The sequence below is a fragment of the Musca autumnalis genome, unplaced genomic scaffold (genome assembly GCF_047663935.1).
Source record: "Musca autumnalis isolate F117 unplaced genomic scaffold, ASM4766393v1 scaffold_4, whole genome shotgun sequence".
Taxonomy (NCBI): domain Eukaryota; kingdom Metazoa; phylum Arthropoda; class Insecta; order Diptera; family Muscidae; genus Musca; species Musca autumnalis.
This window is the reverse complement of record NW_027411977.1, coordinates 63,550,089-63,572,794: the sequence shown is the minus strand read 5'-3', so window position 1 is coordinate 63,572,794 and position 22,706 is coordinate 63,550,089. Positions and strand designations below refer to the sequence as shown.

General features: G+C 37.9%; 2 protein-coding genes across 2 annotated transcripts in view; one reads left to right on the top strand and one right to left on the bottom strand.

Moving 5' to 3' along the window:
* The window catches only part of LOC141402449 (protein Asterix), a 225,222-nt gene that overhangs the window by 177,141 nt on the left and 25,375 nt on the right, over positions 1 to 22,706 (bottom strand). The gene's annotated exons all lie outside the window — the stretch shown is intronic.
* On the top strand, positions 17,518 to 22,116 carry LOC141402122 (uncharacterized). Its single transcript, XM_073982835.1, has 2 exons — positions 17,518 to 17,624; positions 21,711 to 22,116. Exons 1-2 carry the CDS (start codon positions 17,607 to 17,609, stop codon positions 21,885 to 21,887), a joined length of 195 nt encoding a protein of 64 aa, XP_073838936.1. The 5' UTR covers positions 17,518 to 17,606; the 3' UTR covers positions 21,888 to 22,116.

The window sequence follows — 22,706 nt, the reverse complement described above, 5'->3', positions numbered from 1 at the left end:
GTTAAGGCACACCGTGTATGTATGTGTAAAATGGAATTCCCAATAAATATAATTAGGTAACTTCAAATAAAATAAGCAGTTGGGGACAATTTAGAGGATTTAAGAGGGTGAGTCTCGAGTGCCTGTCATCGCTGGAGCGACGCAGCATGTCTTTGATGGTCCTTAAATATCTTAAATAACCTTCAACAATATGAACAATAAAGGTAGGCCGATAAGCATTATGTGTGGCTAGCATCTCACTCTTAGATAAAACGCAATACTCCTGTACAAATACCAATACAGGCGTATGGAATCGTATCTACAGAGCCGAAATTGTTGTTATTCTATTAATATATACAGCCGAAATAAGCACAATACTGGTGGTGTTGGTTGGTAAGAAAGAATCAATCGGATTTGCCTACGGATAAACACCCTCAACCTATGAGTATACAATAAAGGAAAAAATAGTAAAAAGTCGTTAAGATCTAATCTAATCTAATCTAAAAAATATGCTCAGCCAGGTGAAAGGTACCACCTACGGACCTATAGCAAAGTGTGGACCTATCTTTAAAATTTTTGGTGGAAAAATTGTATAACTGCAGGGAAGCTCAAAAGTAAAATTACGGGTAGTTTCGTCAAGCAATGTAGCTAAGACCCCCAAAATACCGAAAATCGGGAGGTATCGTTATATGGGGGCTATACCAAAACATGGATCTATATTGACGATTTTTAGTGAAGAAGTTTTGTGACCACTGAAAACTTCAAATGTCAAATTACAGCTAGTTCGATTTTTGGTGTAGAAGTTGCATGACCACAGAGAACCTCAAATGTCAAACTACTGCTAGTTCGGTTAAAAATACCGAAAATTGGGAGGTACCGTTATATGGGAGCTACACCAAAGCATGGACCTAAGTTGATGATTCTTTGCGAAGAAGTTTCGTAACCACAGAGAACCTCAAATGTCAAATTACAGCCAGTTCGGTTAAAAATTGTAGCTAACACCCTCAAAATACCGAAAACCGGGAGGTACCGTTATATGGGAACTATACCAAAACAGGGACCTATGTCGACGATTTTTTGTGGAGAAGTTCCGTAACCGGCGTGAACTTCAAATGTCAAATTACAGGTAGTTCGGTTAGAAAATGAAGCTAAAATTCTCAAAATACCTAATAACCGGAAGGTACCGTTTTATGGGGTGCTATACCAAAACATGGCCCTATATTGACGATTTTTGGCGGAGAAGTTTCGTGGCCACAGTGAACCTCAAATGTCAAATTACAGCTAGTTCGGTTAAAAATTTTAGCTAAAATCCTAAAAATACCGCAAACCGGGAAGTACCGTTATACGGGGGCAGTACCAAAACATGGATCTATGACAATAATTTTTGGAATATAAATTTGTTGATCACTAGAAGGCCTAAATGCCAAATAATAGCTAATTCGATTTTGAAAATGTGACTAAAAACATCAAAATACCTGAATCGGGCGGTACCGTTATATGGGGGCTATACCAAAACGTTGGCCGATATAGCCCATCATCAAATTCGACCTGCTTGCAAACAAAGGACCCATCATCCCAACATTTCAGCGTCCTATCTCGACTTTTGTGGATGCTAAAGTGATTACCACAGACGGACGGACGGACATGCATATGTCGACTCAGAATTTTACACTGATCAAAAATATATATACTTTTCAGAGTCGCACCATACAATGGTGGAGGGTATAATAAGTGAAAAAGTATCAATCGGGTTTTCCGACAGAGATATACCCTTTATCTATGGACAATATAGAATCGAATACCGTCGACGTAACCAAAATATTTTCCCACATAATTATGTATTAGGGGGATTTCAAATATTGTGGCCCTTTTGGGCATATCAAGTAAAGTTCTCAAGTGATGCGGAAGGGGGAACCTGAAAGAATGGGTCGACATAATCCATTTTGGAAGTGGATTTACTTTAGGCGTCAATTCAGTTGGTAGCCGTATAACTTAGTGGTTTTGGACCAGTATATCAGAAAGCATGGACTTGCCCACTAAACAGACAATATCGCTGAAAACAGGACCACAAGGAGTAGCATCGGTATAATTTTCCAAAGGATTTTCGAACAGATCCTAAACAGCGCTTAAACAAAAATGTTGAAATTTTTTGGGGGAGGTACCCTAAGACCTATATGCATCATTTTCGAAGTTGAACAACAACAAACCGATTTGTGAGCAGCTCTTAAACTGCACTTTTCCGAAATTTTGTGTCGGAGGTACCCGAAGTAGTGGACCAATATATTTCATATTTTAACATAATCTATGTCTCGCAGAAATATTACGATGTTCAAAGCATGGACCAAACCGGTCACTGCCTTCGAGAGTTATCATGCACATCATTTTAGCGAAAAGTTAAGAACTTTTGTGGGGGAGGTACCGAATGGAATACTTCAATGTGTTTAAAACGGAAGTACAATTATATGGAGGGTATATTAGACTCTCCAAAGTTTCAAACTTGGGCGGAGGGAAGTCTGCCCAAATGTCCTGAAACAGTGTGGAGAGCTTGACAGTATGAGACGCTTTTGATAAGTCGAGCGCAACAAACACTGTCCTATAGCACGGTTTGTTCTGGACGAGTCCTCGACAAATATGTGTGTTGTAGTGCTGTTCTACATACGGAACCCATTCAACTGCATAGCTACTTCTGATGCTGAGGAGGAGTGAAACCTCAAGATTCTTTGCCGCTGGCGATAAATGCGAAATTGGTCCGGAAAACCAAGGAATACCCTGCCATTTTCAGAAATCGGGTACGATGAGGGTTACTATCAACTCTCAACTCTGCCTAACCCAATTGTTACAGCATTACCATGGACATTCCGTCAGGGCCCAGCGCTTTGAAAGATTTAGCGTTCCAGGGTGGTGGTTCCTCATCGGCAGGACGCGACGTAGTACTCATCTCTTCGCCCTGTTCTTGCCGAGGTGCTAGACAAACTGTCGATTAAAAAAATCACATTTTTTCCGGCTCTTTAGATGATCTAGCCACTAAAGGATTTTATCAATAAATAATTTAGATCTAACCTTCTCCAGCCTAGAGGGCACATCAGGGCTATTATGGCTTAAGTTTACATGCATCCAACGATTTGCATCCCCCCTCCCTTCTCAACCTAACCTAACCTTTAACCAACATGTTTGGATGCGAATTTTGTTACGAATCTAGCCTCCAAATTCTTCCCGGGGGATAAAAGACTTGCTACAATTCGGTTAAAAGCTAAAATTGTCAACATCAGTCTTATTTGCGGCCAATCCACCGCCGAAGACAAGGAAGAGCAGACCAAAGGCATATTTTACAAGTTCCTGGGAAAGAAAAACATAAGACCGGTGTCCTGCCCATGACATTCGAACTATACCGGGCGATTGTAATGCCAAAATTGGAAAGAATAATATCTTTGGTCCGGGCTCCACCGTGGTGCAATGGTATGCACACCCGCCTTGCACGAAGAAGGACGTGGGTTCGATTCTAAGGCCAGGCAACATAAAAATTTCAACGGTGTCAAAATGCCCCTCAATAATGTTGGCGACACTTCCTGAGTATTTCAGCCCTGAAAAACTTCTCTACAAGTGGTATCCTAAGACACGCCGTTCACACAATGAAACCTCTGAGAACGAGGCTGATAGACGTCGCAGAGGCAAAAAAAGTGGTAGTCAACAGCACCAGATTTAAGCATCGCGATATTCATAAGGGAACCTGGCTATCACTAGATGCAAAAGTAAGAAACCGCATTAATCAGGTTCTTATAACATTTAATGCCCAGTCTTTGGTTGACGGCAGTCGCCAAATTGAGCTCCAAAACTTACTATTAAACAACCAAATTGACATTGGGTTTATCCAAGAGTGTCACCTTGGTAAGAAAAAGGTTCACATTGGTGGATACGACTTTGTTTATGATTATTCGCCCCTTGGCGTTGCCATTGTGATAAAAAACTCATTCCAGTACAAACGAGTCCAAATAAACAACATTGGATTTAACTGCACACTTGTCGAAATCGAGTCTAACTACAACAATCTAAGGAAATCATACCTTTTAGGATCTGTGTACATACCGTGCAATATGCCTTCTCAACTCCTGTCTGAGAGCCTCAATAATCTTCTCCAAGCCGTATCAGTTTTCGATGGATTTATCTTGGGTAGAGACCTAAATGCCAAGAATATATCCTGGGGTGATATGTTGGATAATTGCAATGGCAAAGTACTACATAATTGGCTCCAAGATAATTCAATGGACGTCTTACGGATTTGTGATATCAATCCTTCATTTCCAAGATCATCTTCATTTCTCGATCATTTTCTTGTAAGTGAGAATATGATCGACATAAACTCCCCAAATCTCGCCATAACTAGTCTATCAACGTTCTCCGATCACTACCCCCTAAAACTGCAACTTCACTTAAGAAGCTTTAACTTTGTGATGAGAAATCCACAACTGTTCACCTCATACCGTAATACAAATTGGAATGACTTTCAACGCGACATGGAAGAAGCCACTCTTCGCATAATGCCTGCCGTGAATAGAAAACTCACAAACTTGGAAGTAGATTCCAGCATCAATGATTTCAATGAAGCATTTGATTCCATTCATGAAACTCATTCTGAAAGATTTGAGCTTGGCCCCAAACAGTTGCCACTTCCCGAGAACATCAAGAAGCTGTATAAAATCAAATCACAATGGCAAAGGGATTTAAAGAAGATCTACCACCGCAAAGGAAATCGACTAAGCAGTGAGTATAACATTTTGTCGAAACAAATACAACTGTTAAAAACCATAATAAAAGAAGCTGTAAATCTTGAGCAAGCCAAAGGTCTCAATAAAAAGCTTAAAAACATAAAACCCGGTCCTTCAGCGTTCAAAAATATTTTCCAAATTGTTGGTAAAAGCAAATCCCCATTTTGCCAACAAATTCAAGGCAACAACGGAGTTACTAACAACCCCTCTGAGATAGTCGAAATTTTCCATAACTTTTATTCTGAAGTGTACAGTCCATCAGTTGCAGACTACCCACTTCCGGACATAGAGTCTAACATATCCTCCTGCATAAGTGCAGTTCCTCGACATATATACACCTTCAATGAAAATTTTACTTCCATAAATAATACTGATACATACCATTTTGTTGAAAAGGAAAAGATAAAAATCCTCATCGGCTCTCTAAACAATAAGAAATCTAGCGGTCTTGACAATTTCTCTAACTTCATAATTAAGAAATTACCTGAGGTCACCATAGAATTTCTTACTGTATTATTCAACAATTGTATTAACAACTGCTACTTCCCAAAGGCTTGGAAATCTGCCAAAATAATACCAATCAAAAAGAAACCACGCAGCATTACACCTGCAGATTTTCGACCAATCTCCCTACTTTCAAACATTGGAAAATTATTTGAGCTTGTTTTGAAGGAAAAGATGGAAAACGAATTCATCATAGATCCCATTTCGGACTTCCAGTTTGGTTTTAAAAGGGGCCATTCGACGCAACATACCTTAACAAAATTTCACAGCGATATTTCTAACAACTTAAGAAACAGAATGTGTACGGTGGCTATTTCCTTGGACGTGGAAAAGGCTTTTGATTCCGCATGTCACATGGGAATATTATATAAATTGATAGATCTTGATGTAGATCCTTTTCTCGTCAAGATGTTTCATAGCTATTTTTCAGAAAGGAAGTTCAGAGTTCAACTTAATAATGCTGCATCTCCCTCTGGCTCTGTAAATTGTGGAGTGCCACAGGGCAGTATTATGGCACCGCTCCTTTTTAATCTATTTATGCACGATTTTCCTCATTTGTCTCAAAACTCTAAAGCTATATTATATGCGGACGACTGTATGATTTACGCCCACGACGTTTCACCTGAGCAGGCATTATACAGCGCTTCATTTCATCTTGGACAAATCAGCGTGTACTATAAAAAGTGGGGAGTTAAAATCAATGCTTCAAAGTCGCAAGCAATATGCATCCGGAATCCCGCCGGAAAATGTCCTAGATTTGTGGTACCACAGAGCAAAACGCTAAGCTTATCTCTCGACGATATAGTCATTCCTTTCAAATCCGATATTAAGTATCTTGGAGTCAACTTCAATATACTAATGAAGTTCAATAACCATGCAAGATTTCTTCTACAGAAAGCAAAAAAATAGCTGGAATGTTCTCATTTCTACTTAATAACAAACACTTGCCCGTAAGCACCAAACTCCTTCTTTACAAGGTTGCCATCAGGTCCATATTAATATATGGATTTCCTACCTGGTTTTCAATAAGTTCCTCCGTAGCCAAAGAGATAGAAGTGTTTGAAAGAAATGTCATAAGAAAATGTGTGAACAGAAATTACGTATGCCAAAGAAAGAGATTCTCGAACGCTTATATCTATGGAAAAGCGAATGTGCAACCATTCTGCAAATATGCACAAAACCTCCATCGCAAATTTGTGGAAAAATTTGAAACGCACGAGAACAGCCTAATATCAGAGATATTTGAAGCTGAAAAAACGTTGTCCTGGTCCGAATCGGACTATTTATCAACAGTTGGGATACTAAATGAAATCTCGGATAATAACTCAATCAATTATTTGTTACCCCCATTTTATAATAAAGCCGACGCAATCAACCGTAGAGGCTAAAATTAAAATAGAATGAATTAGTCGAAATTATTAATAAGTTACCTATAACTATATTACAAAAACTTTAAATTAGATAATGTATCAATTCAATTCAGTTCTAATCTAATACGAATATTTAGCGTGTTTTAATCTCTAAGAACCTGAACGACCGTTTTGGGTATTCTGGATAACAACAGACTGTGATATTTTAAAATAATCGTTATAATTTTAATTATAAGCACTGTTGAAAATTCGTTGTTGACAGTTTATATTGTTATTTATTTATTTTTGTTATTTATGACAGATACTTGCTCTGTCCGCAATAGCCACTTAGGCCGTGAGCAAGCCTTGTATTTCAATCAATGTTTCATAGTGTACATAATCTCATTACCCTTGCATGTTGCTTATTAACTTTCACCGTGCATTAGAGCAAAGCGTATATAGCTCTAAGAATACTTTTTTTTAAATTTTAAGTACATCAAATGTAATCAAAAGAAAAGAAGTCTCAAATAAATACAAAATACAGGTTCTGATAGATAGAAAACATTAATAGAGCATGTTGCATGTCAATCGTTCCGAGGAGCAAACATCGACTTGAATCACTACTTCGTTGAAGCAAAAGTGCGTACTGAATTAAAAGTAGCAAATAAAGTAAGAACTGACACGATAGCAGCACGACACTGCCTCCCAAATTTTTGCAGGTTACCCGCGTTAGCCTAAAGGCTGTGAGTATAAAAATTAAGAATATTTTTTTTTTTCAAAAATCATCATGAGCCCGCTTGGAGTTCAAGTCCTAGGCAATCGATAGTAAATTTACCAGCATCTTAGCTATATAAGCCACTAACAACTTGTCAATCTTCTGAAATAAACAACAAATACAACTGATATTGCAAAGGCCCACCGTCGAATATGTGTGTGTGTGCGTATGTATGTGATTGTCGGAGCAATCGGAGACTATATTTAACTTTGAAAACGAAAAATAAGTTCATTATTTCGCACATGTAAAATGTGAAAATTAAGTTTATGACCAACATTTTGTCACCTTCAACATGAATATTGCATAAACGGTTTCTCACTTATGACCTACAGAAATTGAAACATTGTACAAATGAGGGGTTGGAGTATCTATCTATGGGGGTGTAAAATCCACTTCATCATCAGAACGTAGAGTGTTTTCATCAAATAATCACATTGAACGTTAGTTGTAATTTTATCAAATACTTATCAAGAAAAAAGGTTTAGCTTCGTAGACTCAATGTAATCGTTCATGAAGTATGTATTATTTTTAAATTCCATAAAACATCGCTTTATGTCATGTTAATGGCATCTACTTAATTAATAAAATAAAAACAAGCATTATTGACATCACAACAACAACGAATATGAGGTTTAGCAAATTTCTGACGTTTGCAATAAAAACGTAACTACATAAGATAGTTTTCAATGCTCAAATAAAAACATACATACATACGTATGTTTGTACATCCCAGTCGAACATGACCTAGTGTTGTCTTTTTTTTTTTTTGCTAATTTCTATGTTCGATGACTTTGCAACTTTTTGATAGTAAAACAATGCAATGTTTTATTTTTGCAATTCTAATTAATTTAATAAAAATAATAAGTACCATTTAGTGGTGTCACACCAGCTGTTCGAATATAAAGTGTCAAATCCCTTTGTAACATTATCATTTTTGTGGTAATTTTCCCAACAACATCAAGAAAGGTTTAACATAACATATTCGAAATTTATCGATGCCATTAGCTATAGTTTTTATACCCTCCATCATAATATGGAGGGTATAATTAAATTTGTCATTCCGTTTGTATCACATCGAAATATTCTTCGGATCCCCTATTCTTGATCAGCATAAAATTCTAAGTCGATATATACATGTCCGACTGTTTGTCCGTCCGCCTGTTGAAATAAATATATAGTTCGCAATTTTGGAGATGGAGCTTTAAAATTTAGTATAGAAGTTTCTATTACTCCAAGGATATTGAAAATTGGCTATATCGGTCTACGCCCTTTATATAGCCCCCACTGAACGGTACCTCCCGATTTTCGTTATTTTGAAGGCTTTAGTCTTATTTTCACACTAATATGGCTGAAATTTGGTATTTAGTCTTCGATGGGGGTATAAAACTTTGCATCTGAAATTTGTCGGTATAGGTCCATGCCTTCATATAGCCCCCATAGACAGTACCACCCGATTTTCGATATTTTGAATGTTGTGGCCACAATAATCCACCGAAATGGCTGAAATGTTGTATTTAGCCTTCATTTGAGGTTTAAAACTTTCAATACGAAATTTGTTGGTATAGGTCAACGCCTTCATATAGCGCCCATAGAGCGGTACCTTCCGATATTCTGTATTTTGAAGGTTGTAGCCCCAATATTCCTCCGAAATGCTGAAATTTGGTATTTAGTCTTCGTTGGGGGTATAAAATGTTCCCCCAGAAATTTGTCGGCATAGGGCCACGCCTTCATATAATCCCCTTAGAACGGTACCTCCCGATTTTCAATATTTTGAAAGAGCTGAAATTTGGTATTTAATTTTCGTTGGTGGTATAAAACTTTCCCCCAGAAATTTATCGGTACAAGTCCACTCCTTCATTTAGCCCCCATAGAACTGTGCCTCCCGATTTTCGGTATTTGGAAGGTTGTGGCCACAACAAACCACCGAAATGGCTGAAATTTGTTATTTAATCTACTTTGAAGGTAAAAACCTTTCCCCCAGAAATTTGTCGGTACAGGTCCACGCCTTCATTTAGCCCCCATCGAACTGTACCTCCCGATTTTCGGCATTTTGAAGGTTGTGGCCCCAATATTCCTTCGAAATGGCTGAAATTTGGTTTTAATCTTCGTTGGTGGTATAAAACTTTCCCCCAGAAATTTGTCGGTACAGGTCCACGCCTTCAAATGACTGAAATTTGGTATAAAATTTTCAATATAAAATTTGTCGGTATAGGTCCACGTCTTCATATAATCCCCATAGAACTGTACCTCACGATTTTCGGTATTTTGAAGGTTATGGCCCCAATATTCTTTCGACATGGCTGAAATTTGGCATTTAGTCTTCTTTGGGGATATTACACTTTCCCCCAGAAATTTTTCGGTATAGGTCCACGCCTTTATATAGCCGCCATAGAACGGTACCTCCCGATTTTCGGTATTTGGAAGGTTGTGGCCACAACAACCCACCGAAATGGCTGAAATTTGTTATTTAGTCTACTTTGAAGGTAAAAACCTTTCCGACTGAAATTCGTCGGTATAGGTCCACGCCTTTATATAGCCGCCATAGAACGGTACCTCCCGATTTTCGGTATTTTGAAGGTTGTGGCCACAATAACCCACCGAAATGGATGAAATTTGGTATTTAATTTTCGTTGGTGGTATAAAACTTTCCCCCAGAAATTTATCGGTGCAGGTCTACGCCTTCATTTAGTCCCCATAGGACTGTACCTCTCGATTTTCGGTATTTGGAAGGCTGTGGCCACAACAATCCACCGAAATGGCTGAATTTTGGTATTTTGTCCACTTTGAAGGTAAAAACCTTTCCGACTGAAATTTGTCGGTATAGGTCCACGCCTTTATATAGCCCCCATAGAACGGTACTTCCCGATTTTCGGTATTTTAAAGGTTATGACCACAATAACCCACCGAAATGGATGAAATTTGGTATTTAATTTTCGTTGGTGGTGTAAAACTTTCCCCCAGAAATTTGTCGGTACAGGTCCACGCCTTCATTTAGCCCCCATAGAACTGTACCTCCCGATTTTCGGTATTTTGAAGATTGTTGTATAAAACTTTCCCCCACAAATTTGTCGGTACAGGTCCACGCCTTCAAATGACTGAAATCTGGTATAAAATTTTCAATATGAAATTTGTCGGTATAGGTCCACGTCTTCATATAACCCCCATAGAACTGCACCTCACGATTTTCGGTATTTTAAAGGTTATGGCCCCAATATTCCTTCGACATGGCTGAAATTTGGCATTTAGTCTTCTTTGGGGATATAACACTTTCCCCCAGAAATTTTTCGGTATAGGTCCACGCCTTCATATAGCCCCCATAGAACGGTACCTCCCAATTTTCGGTATTTTGAAGATTGTGGCCACAACAACCCACCGAAATGGCTGAAATTTTGTATTTAGTCTACGTTGAAGGTAAAAACCTTTCGGAATGAAATTCGTCGGTATAGGTTCACACCTTGATATAGTCCACATAGAACAATACCTTCAGATTTTCGGTATTTTTAAAGTTGGGACCTCAATAATCCATTGAAATGGCTGAAATTTGGTATTTGGTCTTCGTTAGTGGTATAAAACTGTTCCCCAGAAATGTTTCGGTATAGGCCCGCGCCTCCATATAGCCCCCATAGAACGGTACTTTCCGATTTTCGGTATTTTGAAGGTTTCAGCCACATTATTATACCGAAATATCGGAAATTTGGTATTTAGTCTTCTTTGAATCTAAAAACATTCCGCCAGAAATTTGTAGGAATATGTCGACGTTTTGATAAAGCTCACATAGAACGGTGCCTCCCGAATTTCGGCAATTTGAAGGTTAGCCGAGTCCGAAGGGTATGTACGAAGGACATGTCTAACGACACCAATTAATTAATTCCACTCATTTGATATTCGGGTAGCAGTATGGACATTACGGGACATCATCACTACTACAGCCGCTCGCCATATACCTGTTGGTCGTATACACGAAGTGAGGCCAAACTTCGCCGTGCCAACCTTAATGACCAAAGAGTCATGGAGTTGATACTGGAAGTTAATAGATTGGTCTGTGAGCTTAAGGGGAGCTAGTGGTTAAATCATCTGAAGAGTTGCAACATTTTGAGCCGGTATAAGTAAATTGTGGTCAACGATTAAGTCACTCTCGAACCCTAGAAAGAATGAAGACAGGACCTCAGTCACGTGTGTTATTTCAGTCGATAGATTTTCGAGCACCCCGGGAGGTGACAAGGCGAGCCCTGATGGTAGATCTCCATGGTAATGCTGTAACAGCTGGATGTGCCTGTAGTCGGGTATCTCACTAAAGTTCTCAACCTGTCGACAGCCACCCACAGACTGTGGGCCACAGTCTGGAAAATGGGCTGGGTGGTCCCGCTACTGAAACCAGACAAGGATGTCAGCAAAGGTGGATCGTAAATATTGATTTCGCTTTTGTCGCCCGTAGCAAAGACCCTTTAGGATTTAATCCTACCAGCGTTAGAAATTGCTATCTAGTTGCCGATCATCAGCATGAGTTCTGTAAGTCCCGGGCCACACTAGAATAATTTCACTGAAATTTTAACATGAAATTATGAGTCTCTAGATCGAGTTCCACAGTAGAGTAAAATCATAAAATTGCTGTAATGGGGAATTCGGCCTAAGAACACCTAATTTCATGAAATTTTTTAATGAAATTTACTCTAGTGTGGACCGAGACTAAGCAGCATAGCACGAAAACAGCGCTGCACACAATCTCCACACATATTAGTCGAGGACTCAACCAGAACAGGCGTGTGTTGGAACAGTGATGGTGGTGCATGACTTAACAAAAGTCTTTGATACTGTCAAGCACACTACGCTGTTTGAGGACATCAAGCAGACAACCCTCCTTGAATGTTTGAAACGTTGGATAATCAATTAAATGTGTGGACGCCTGTCGTATGTGGAATTCAGGTATATGAAATCCATGACCCTGTAGTGTGAAACAGGGAGTTTTCCAAGGTGGAGTAAAAACTCTCCGGAACTATTTAACTTCTACCACTCCTGTATTCCGCCCCCTCCAGACGTAACGTATACAGATGATTCTACGATCTTGGCGTCAAGTACCTTCCCTGATGTCATTTGTGAAAGACTGACCCATCTTGCCTTTTTCCACGCGAAGAATATGCAAACATCCGCCACTAAATCTACTCTGTTCACCACATGAACGGCAGAGGTGACTGTCATGGTCGATTGTTGCATAATTCCGACTACAAAATACTAGGGGTCACATTCGACAGCATTTTCATGTCGTCCACGCATGCCACAGCTATCAGCGACAAGTTGAGATGTATGAGCAAGCTGCTCAAGTCCCTAGCCTTTTTACGTGATAATTTGTAATAATTATCACGAAATGTTACTAAATGCTGTCTTTTTACACAAAAGTTCAGTAAAAGAGAGCGAATTGAGAGAACAATTTTGACAATTTGCTGAGAACGTGCTAAAAGTAGCTGTAAGAATTTTTCCAGCAACATTTAGCAAGTTCGATCAGCTGTTTTTAAACCATCTGCTAATGGTCATATGCTCAATGTTTATCTGATTTTTGTGGAAAAATACTCCAAATATTAGGATTCAGCTATATTTATTGATTATTTTATTAATATATTAATTTTTAGGGGATGGAAGATACCAAGGAACGGTCCTGACCGGCTTTAACATGGCAAAACCCAGGATTTATCTTGGTCCCTCTTTCATCTCAAGTGGACACTGACCTCCCCGTGGTGTCACCTGGGGAACTGCCTTTAACGTCCGTTAAAGGTAGTGAGCTAACATGTGCCGCGCGTTCACTCATAAGAACGTTAAAAACTTGGGTTTGGGCGTCGGGTTAGTAACCCTCCCCTAGAAAAAACAGCCTACTATGAAAAAACGAAAGAAAAGAAAAACAAACCCCTCTAAAGTTGACGAACCCCGTTTTAAGGACCATGATCTGCGAATCTGCACCTGGAATGTTCGCACTCTTTATAGAGAAGGTGCAGTTTACGCATTGGCAGATGTACTTGAAAATTACAAGGCCGACATTACTGCCATACAGGAAATACGATGGAACGGGAAAGGCCTCACAACAACACCTAAAGTTGACGCACTGTATTATAGCTGCCATGACACAAAGCATGAGTTTGGTTGCGGATTTGTAGTTAGTCGGAGACTAAAATATCTGGTATCCAGCTTCACTCCAGTGAATGAAAGACTTGCTGCAATTCGAATAAAAGCTAAATTCTTCAACATCAGCTTTATTTGCGCTCATGCTCCCACTGAAGAAAAGGACGAACAGACCAAAGATATATTTTACTATCGCTTAGAAGAAACATATGACAGTTGCCCTGCCCATGACATTAAAATCATTCTAGGCGATTTTAATGCCAAAATTGGAAAGGAGAATATCTTTGGCCCAACAGTCGGGAAATTCAGCCTCCACAGTGAAACATCTGACAATGGTATGAGGCTGATAGAATTTGCAGCTGCAAAAAACATGGTAGTTAGCAGTACCAGATTTAATCATCTCGATATTCATAAGGGCACCTGGCTGTCTCCAGATCAGAAAACAAGAAATCAAATTGATCATGTTGTGATAGATGGAAGACATTCATCGATCGTGTTGGATGTACGATCGTTCCGAGGCGCAAACATTGATTCGGACCACTACCTTGTTGCACCAAAGGTACGCACCCGCTTAAACGTAGCAAACAAAGTACGAACAGACACAACTCGAAAGTTAGACATCGGTAAGCTGCAATCACAACAGATAGCCACAGCATATTCCACTCAACTAGCCCAATTGCTTAATCAAAGCACTCCTTGTCCCGAGAACATATCAGGACAATGGCAAAACATTGCCCACTCCATGCAAACATCCGCAAAATCAGTACTTGGATACCAGAGACCTCCACCAAGGAATCCATGGTATGACCAGAAGTGTCGTGCTGCTACCGAAGAGAAAAATGCGGCATATAGGGCTACTTTACAATCCGTAGCAACGCGTAGCGCACGAGAGATGTATTGGGAGAAAATGAGAGAGGAGAAACGTCTTTTCCGCAGGAAAAAGAGAGAGATGGAAAAGCGGAAGTGTGAACAAATCGAGATGTGTAGGAGGCAGAATGAAGTCCGAAAATTATACCAAAGAGTGAAACATCAAACTGATGGCTTTGGAACTGGCACATCCTCCTGTAGAGACCAGCAAGGTAATCTGGTAACTGATACAGACAGTGTGCTAAGGATATGGAAAGAGCATTTTTCCAAACTGTTGGTATCCAATAGTAGCGGAGTCGACGAAGATACCACAGATCCAATCCAAGAAGATGGTTTTGAATGTGTACCACCCGGCCAAGATGAGGTAAAGACAGCAATAAACCGGCTGAAGAATAATAAGGCAGCAGGAGCTGATGGCCTACCAGCCGAGCTGTTTAAAACCGAAGGCGACACGCTGATAAGGTGTATTCATCAGCTAGTTAGCACCATCTGGCAGGAAGAACGAGTACCCGACGATTGGAACCTGAGTATCCTGTGCCCCGTCCACAAGAAGGGAGATAAGACTGTATGCTCTAACTATAGGGGCATAAGTCTACTCCCTATTGCCTACAAGATCGTGTCAGGGATATTGTGCGAACGACTAAAGCCAATGGTCAACGAGATAATTGGACCATACCAATGCGGCTTTAGACCTGGCAAGTCCACCATTGACCAGATATTTACCCTGCGGCAAATCCTGGAGAAGACCCAAGAGATGCAGATCGACACCTACCACCTTTTTGTCGATTATAAAGCAGCCTTCGACAGCCCGCTGCATTCAAAGGTATTCCAAGCCATGTCTGAATTTGGTATCCCCGCAAAGCTCATCCGGCTTTGCAAAATGACTTTAACTGACACGAGGTCCTCAGTTAAAATAAGAAAGAACCTCTCCGAAGAGTTTGGTACCAAAAGAGGTTTCAGACAAGGAGACAGCCTTTCGTGTGACCTCTTCAACATCCTGCTAGAAAAGGTTATACGAGAGGCAAACGTCAAAAGAAGTGGCACAATCTACCAATAGCCACATGTTACTTGCTTATGCTGATGACATAGACATCATGGGACGATCAGTAAAGGAAGTAACTGATACCTTTAGGAAGGTCAAAGCAGAATCTGCGAAAGTGGGTCTGGCGGTAAACGGCGAAAAGGCCAAATTGATGGTGTCGACGCGCAAAGCGCCCATAGAGCTCAGACCAACTGTGGAAGTTGGTACCTACAATTTTGAGGTAGTTAAAGACTTCGTCTACCTCGGCACTGCCATAAACACAACAAACAACATCAGTTGTGAAATAAGAAGAAGAATTGTATTGGCCAACAGATGCTACTATGGTCTAAGTAAGCAATTTAAAAACAAAGCTACATGTTGTCAAACAAAAATAACACTATACAAAACGCTGATGCTACCCGTGCTAATGTATGACTCCGAAGCATGGGTACTTGCGCAAGCAGACATGGCAGTGCTTGGTGTGTTTGAGACAAAAATTCTTCGAAAGATCTACGGACCGATATGCGTTGACGGCGCATATCGACGTGGTATGAACCACGAGCTGTATCTGCTATACAAGGACATCAATATAGTTAAACGTATCGAGATGCAGCGATTGTGTTGCCTAGGCCATATAATAAGTATGAGTGATGATGAACCCGGTAAAAAGGCGTATAAATTCGAGCCACATGGCGGTGCACACGGAATTGGCAGGCCAAAGAATAGATGGCGCAAACAAGTGGATGAAGAGATGAAAAGGCGCGGTATTCCAAAAAGCGAAGTACTAAACAGAGAGAATTGGAGATCTTTTCTTAGTTCGGTCCATGAAACAAATGTTCTGTAATGGGCTTAAAATTGAAGATTTTTTTCATTGCTTTGGAGTTAGTTTTTCTTTCATATATTGGCGACAATGTTTTTGTTTTGGTAATCAACTGTTACCTTTACTAAATGCTGTCTTTTTGACCAAATTTGACGTTTGGTATGCTTTTATGTAACACCTTCAAAAACGTCTGTTAGACTATACACTTATAACATGTTTAAGAGCATTATCTCGATTTATTTGACATATATTGTTTGAAAATGACAACTTAAATCGACTGGACTTGCTAAATCCACCATAGTCTAAACGTACTATTAAATTCCACCATGATATAATTATAAAACATAAGACAAACAATAGGTTTGTTCGATAACCCAAAAGTTTGCACAAATTTGTACAAACTTTTACAAAATGCTGTTCGATAACAAACTTGTTCAGTAAAAGAGAAATGAGAAGTAGTTGCAAGTACTTGCAAATACTTTTTACTTGCGAAGTTATCGAACAGGCCTAATATTGAAAGCTAAAATCACAGATCGTTTATATTAAAGCAATATCATAATTAAAGCTTATGTTGTCAGTGTCATCTTTCATTCAAACTCCAGTACAACCATTCCCACAGTGCTGTATTAAAACGGAGCTGATTTTTTATGAATATTAAACAGTTCCTTTATTTTGATCTAAAGGCATCTTCGTACGGAACTCATTAAATATAAGAACACCTCCCCGTCTTGTAAAGGTCATGTTTAACTATATTGCTTACACACAAAGAAGGATATTTTTAAATGTGGAACCGCCTATCACAATCAAGTTTGTGGCCCAAACTACGATGGGAAATAGTTGCAATGCCAAGATATTGTATAGTACAGCACTTTACATGTGATGTATTATGCATACCGGCATAAAGAAAATTCGCACATAATCATTATGTCGGCTTGGCTTGAATGAATTATGTTCGTTCATTCATTCATACATACAACACATTATGTATGATATTATCTGAACTTGCATTGTAGTTATTAAATGAATTGCCTAGATGGTTTATATGTCCGTCCGTCCATTTGTTTCTGCCCATTGTATAGACAAAATAGTTACTAACTTTTACGCATAATACGGCTTTTACTGCTGCTAGTTGTGCCTGGCTGCTGAGTCAAAGTAATCTGTGGGGTCGTTTGCTAGTGATTTTTTGTCAACACCATGTCAGCGTCAAAAGCTTGATGGCTGTATGGCAAAAATAAAACAACAACACTACAACTACTTATTTGTTTGAATATTTGATTTGAAAACTTTAAACGGTGCTATAAATGCCGCTGATATCTTAAAATCAATGTCAGTTTATTTTGAACATCTCAACTAAACGAACAGTGAGAAATATATTCTTTCATTTAGAAGAAACAAATTTCAATAAAAAATTATTATCAAAATGAAATTCTTAGTTTTGGTAAGTGGAAGGAAACAAAAAGAATATTGACAAAGTGTTTTTTTAAAAATACCTACGATAAATTAGTTCAAGTTGATAGAAAGAAGTGGAACAAAATAATGAACAATTGTTTAAGGTGCTAATGTGAGAAACGGATTGTGGAATATTTAAAAATGTTCGGTTTCGTGAATAGAACGCTAATAAAATCTATAAACAAATTAGTAACAATATCAATTCTCTGGGACAAATCAAAAATGTGTTACAAAACTTAATAAAAAAAAAGCCATACCTTGGAATAAAAAACAAAATCCGATTTATTTCAGTGGTTAAATTATCCTATAAATTCCTTTAAAAAAGTTCCTCAAAGGAACGATTTTTAACTTTAGCAAAATTGTTGACATTTGTCAAAATCCTTGGTACCAATGTTACAAGTCAATACTGAAAAATCGAGCATTATATTCAGTTCAATTACTCAGAAGATGTGTTTTCTAAAAAAAATACCGCAATGATCTTTGCGGAGTTGGAAACCCACGACCATCTACACCGAGTGTCAAAATAATCTACATAATCCGCATTTACATCTAACAGGATTTAAAAACATGAGTCAATTCAATAGAATATCTGTCAAATAAACGACGTATCTGCCCCCCAAATATTTGCTTTTGAATGTAAAGCGATGTTAATCTTTTAAAATAAAATTATTTCGCTAATATTATTTTCCCCCTTTGCATTCGTTATAATACCTTCGGGCATCAGCAATCTTGGCATAAAATATGCCTCTATTTGACTTTCGTTCGATCTTTTATGTAAGTATCTACGGAATTTGATGCCTATGGACTGCAAAGAGTGATCCAAATACATACAAGAGTTATCCTGTCTATATGTTACATCTACTTATTGTATAAGCCTTCACCCTAAAGGCATTGATACATAATCTTCGACCATTCTTTAATCTTCAGAAATTATGCAAGAAAGCCTTCCGTTTATGTACCGAGGCCTTCATATCATGTCTGGATGTTTCTTTAAAATCTGGAATTATTTTCAGTAATTGGCATAATATTAGGTCTGTCTGGTTACTTTCCCAGGAAGAACTTTCTTACAATTAAGCTTGCTATTTCCATAACAAATGTGTTTATAATTTCCACAAACATAAATCACCGAATAATTAAAAACAGATGATTGATTGTTTTTAGGAAGAAGAAGAGTTGCAAGTGTTTGCAAGAAGAAATTTGTCCAACAAGAATTTGCAAATTCTCATTAAAAGAACGGTCGAAATGTCTCTCTCGTATCGCTCTCTTTTGCTGAACTTTTGTGTTAACAGACGACTTCCAGCAACAATTGGTACAAATTGTTACACATTTTAGGGTAACCAAACAGACCTATTATCATCACGGCAATCTTCTTCCAATAGGTATGTCTGGTTACTCAAAAGTTTGCAACAAATTGTTAAAGAAAGTTGCCTGTTAACACACTTGTTCTCTGTTAACTCTCTAGGCCTGGGTACATACATAAGTTGCGTTGCCTCGCCCGCTTGCCTTGCTAGCTTCTGATAAAAGAATAGGGGTGTCTTTTTACTTACTAAATGTATCTGAAACATTTTTTTCAGCAACTTTTCCTTTATACAGCTGTCAAAATCTGCAACATTAGTAATAATTATTACAAATTATCACGTAAAAGACACAGCTAATAATTAAGCCGAGCTGATAGGCGATCTTTTCTTCCAACAATATTAGTACGTCATTTGCAACCAGATAACTAACAGAGTGTTAAAAGAAATCCAAACCGCCAAACGCGCTTCAGAGTCAGAAGGCTCACCTACAAGGGAGTCTCCTAGTAATATGTCCCCACTTTATCCTAGGACATAAACCCACACCAAACGTTCTTCGATGGAATTTTCTAGAAATATTTTCCAACTTCTTTGAATCCAAGGTCTCTTTGTCTGGCATATTTTGTTCAACAACCTGAATTTTTATTAAATGCTTCGCTACACATCTTTTGTCTGTTTTTTCTTTGATAAGGCATATCAAAATCACAGTCAAATTTCGCGTTTCTTACTTACACGTCTTATAAATATCAGAAAATCTTTAAAATTAAATCAAACGTACTCACAAACTTTTTACAAAATGATTTTAATCAAAGTCATACCTCTCTTTAACATATCACCATTTTAGGCCATTTAGATATAACCCCATTAGCCGGATTTAGCGCATTATCAGTATTTATTTGCTAAATCCGGCGATAATATACCAGATTCTCCATACAAAAATAAATCCTCATATTGAGTGGATTTGTTTTAAATCCGGCATAAATCCTCGTATACAACTCTGTTTTTGCAACATGTTGATAGAAAAAAGATCGATGCATCGGTGAATTGCTACAATAGGAGTGTCTTTTTACTTACTAAATGTTGCTGAAATTTTTTTTTCAGCAACTTTTCCTTTATGCAACTGTCAAAATCTGCAACATTAGTAATAATTATTACTAATTATCACGTAAAAAGACACAGCTAATAAAAAAATTTAAGAGGTAGTTTACACTATCTATCAATGTCATATGACACGAAATAAAAACATTCCATATCTACCAACGCAGGCAATGTGGAGACGTAATTTTATTAAAATTTTGCTGGTGTGAACGCACAAAGTAAATGGCGTAAGGAAAATCCCCAATATTGCACATATTAGCGACTATATAATGATGGAAATTTTCATGTCATATGACATTTACATATAGTGTAAACTAAAATGTCAAAAGTTGTAAACAAGGCGACAAAATTAAAGCGGGGTACACACGATCAGTTTTGACTGTCGATTTTTCGGAAATATCGATTAATGTCAAACTGTCCAGCAACCACAAAATATTAGGTCTGTCTGGTTACCCTAAAATTTGTAACAATTTGTACCAATTGTTGCTGGAAGTCGTCTGTTAACACAAAAAGTCAGCAAAAGAGAGCGATTCGAGAGAGACATTTTGACAGTTCTTTTACTGAGAGTTTGCAAATTCTTGCTGGACAAATTTCTTCTAGCAAGAACTTGTAAGTCTTCTTCTTCCTGAAAACAATCAATGATCTGTTTTTAATTTTTCGTTGATTTATGTTTGTGAAAATTAAAAACAATTTTATTGCTGAAATTGTATTATGTTTTGTATAACAAAGTTGCAAAGTAAAAAAATCCATTTTCTTTTTTATTTTTAATAAAATACAACATTTTTGCTTCCTTTGGTTCCTTCATTGGCGGACAAATTGTTCTGTTTTGGCAAGTCAGCTGATTGCTTGCTGGTTTTTGCTGGGAAGGTGTCTGTTTACTTTTTACAATTTTCTTGCAAAAGAGAATAAAAACTCCTTACTCTCTGAGAAAGTTCTTGCTGGACAATTCTTGCTGGAAAAGTAACCAGACAGACTTATTTTGTGGTTGCCTGATGACTGACAAAAATGAACGGCCACACTGGCAAGCAACCGATTATTTGAGCAAAACTGACAGACAAAATTGATCGTGTGTACCCTGCTTAATACGTACGATGTCTAAAAGACAAAATAATTCTTTATTTGCTCATTAGTTAGCATTAGTAGCATAATGCCTAACATTTTCAATATTAAACAATAAATTTGTCGTATGTTTTTTGAGACGAATTCAATTTACAACAACTACTTTTGACGTTTCAAATTCGATCAGCTGGGCTGGTGCATCTACCTTGGTAATTGTGCTATGAACAAAAATCAGCTGACTGTCATTTAAATCCTCCAAAGGTATATCTAAATGCAATGAGATGTGTACTCAAAGGGTTGAGGGTTACGTCTTTGGGTATTTCAGGTGACGATATATATGCTCTGTTCCAGAACCTGCAAGAAGCAACTATTTTTTACTACGACAACATTTTTTCCTTTATGTTATCGGAAAAAATAGTAAAAACTAGTAGATTCTTGCAGTTCTGGAACAGACCAAAACATGTATGTATAAAGTATAAAAGTATCTGTCTTTTTAAAAGTATCTGTCAATGGAATTATTCTACGAAATCGTACTCTCTACTTAGCACCGGTACTTGCACCCCATAATTCTTTGCAATTTCTTTATTTACTTATTTCTTTCTCTCCCCATTCTTTTCTTTTAGGCCATCATTGTTTGCATTGCCTGCATCGCCTTTGTTGCTGCCGTGCCCATCGATGAATCCATTCCTCAGGGTATTGATGGTGGTGCTGCTGCTGGCTCAGAACCCGTTAATCCCACAGATGATCAATCTTTCTTCTTGAAATTGAAGTTGTTGAAGAAACTTTTGTTCCTCGGTTAAATAGGATAACAAATTCTACTAATGCCATTCTAACTATCATCATCCCACCCACCTTCACTTTACTGCCTAGAATGTATGCTGCCGACATTTCATTATATTTATATTAATGAGACAATATTACAAATTCAAATACCTCTTTGAAATGTTCCAAGTATTCAAGTTCATTTAATTTTAAGTACAAAAAAATATTTTTAATAATACTAGTGAAAAAAAACAACATAAAATAAATATTTACTTAAAAAAAACAACGTTTTTTTGGAAAATCTGAATAGGGGAGAGATAAAAGCTGTACAGGGGTGTTTACACTAGCCTTTAATGTCATATGAGATGTCAAATTTGCTACCTATGAATGTTGTACACCATGGTAGAACAATAAAAGGTAACAGCAATACATAGCTGACTGAACTGAGTTGTAACGATAGTGTCAAAGCCCATGCGACATTTTATATATTTATTTCTATTTCGATGTACATTAGGGATATATATTTTTGAGGAATAAATATATCATTCCGAAAAAAAAACTATTTCCCAGAAAGACTTCTTCATGTTAATGATATGTTAAGGCCTGCGTACATAAGCTGCTTTGCCTGATTGCCTTGCTTTGCTGCTTCAATAAAAAAATAAAAGAACAAAGAAGGCCGACCCAATTTCCAACTGATGGCAACCCAGTTCGAAATTTCGTCTTTATTCTATTATTTTTATTACGTCAGAAATGAAGCAGGTAAGCAAGGCAATCAGGCAAAGCAGCTTATGTACGCAGGCCTTAAAGGCCTGGGTACATAAGCCACTCGGCTTTCTTACTTAATTAATTTCTGGTAA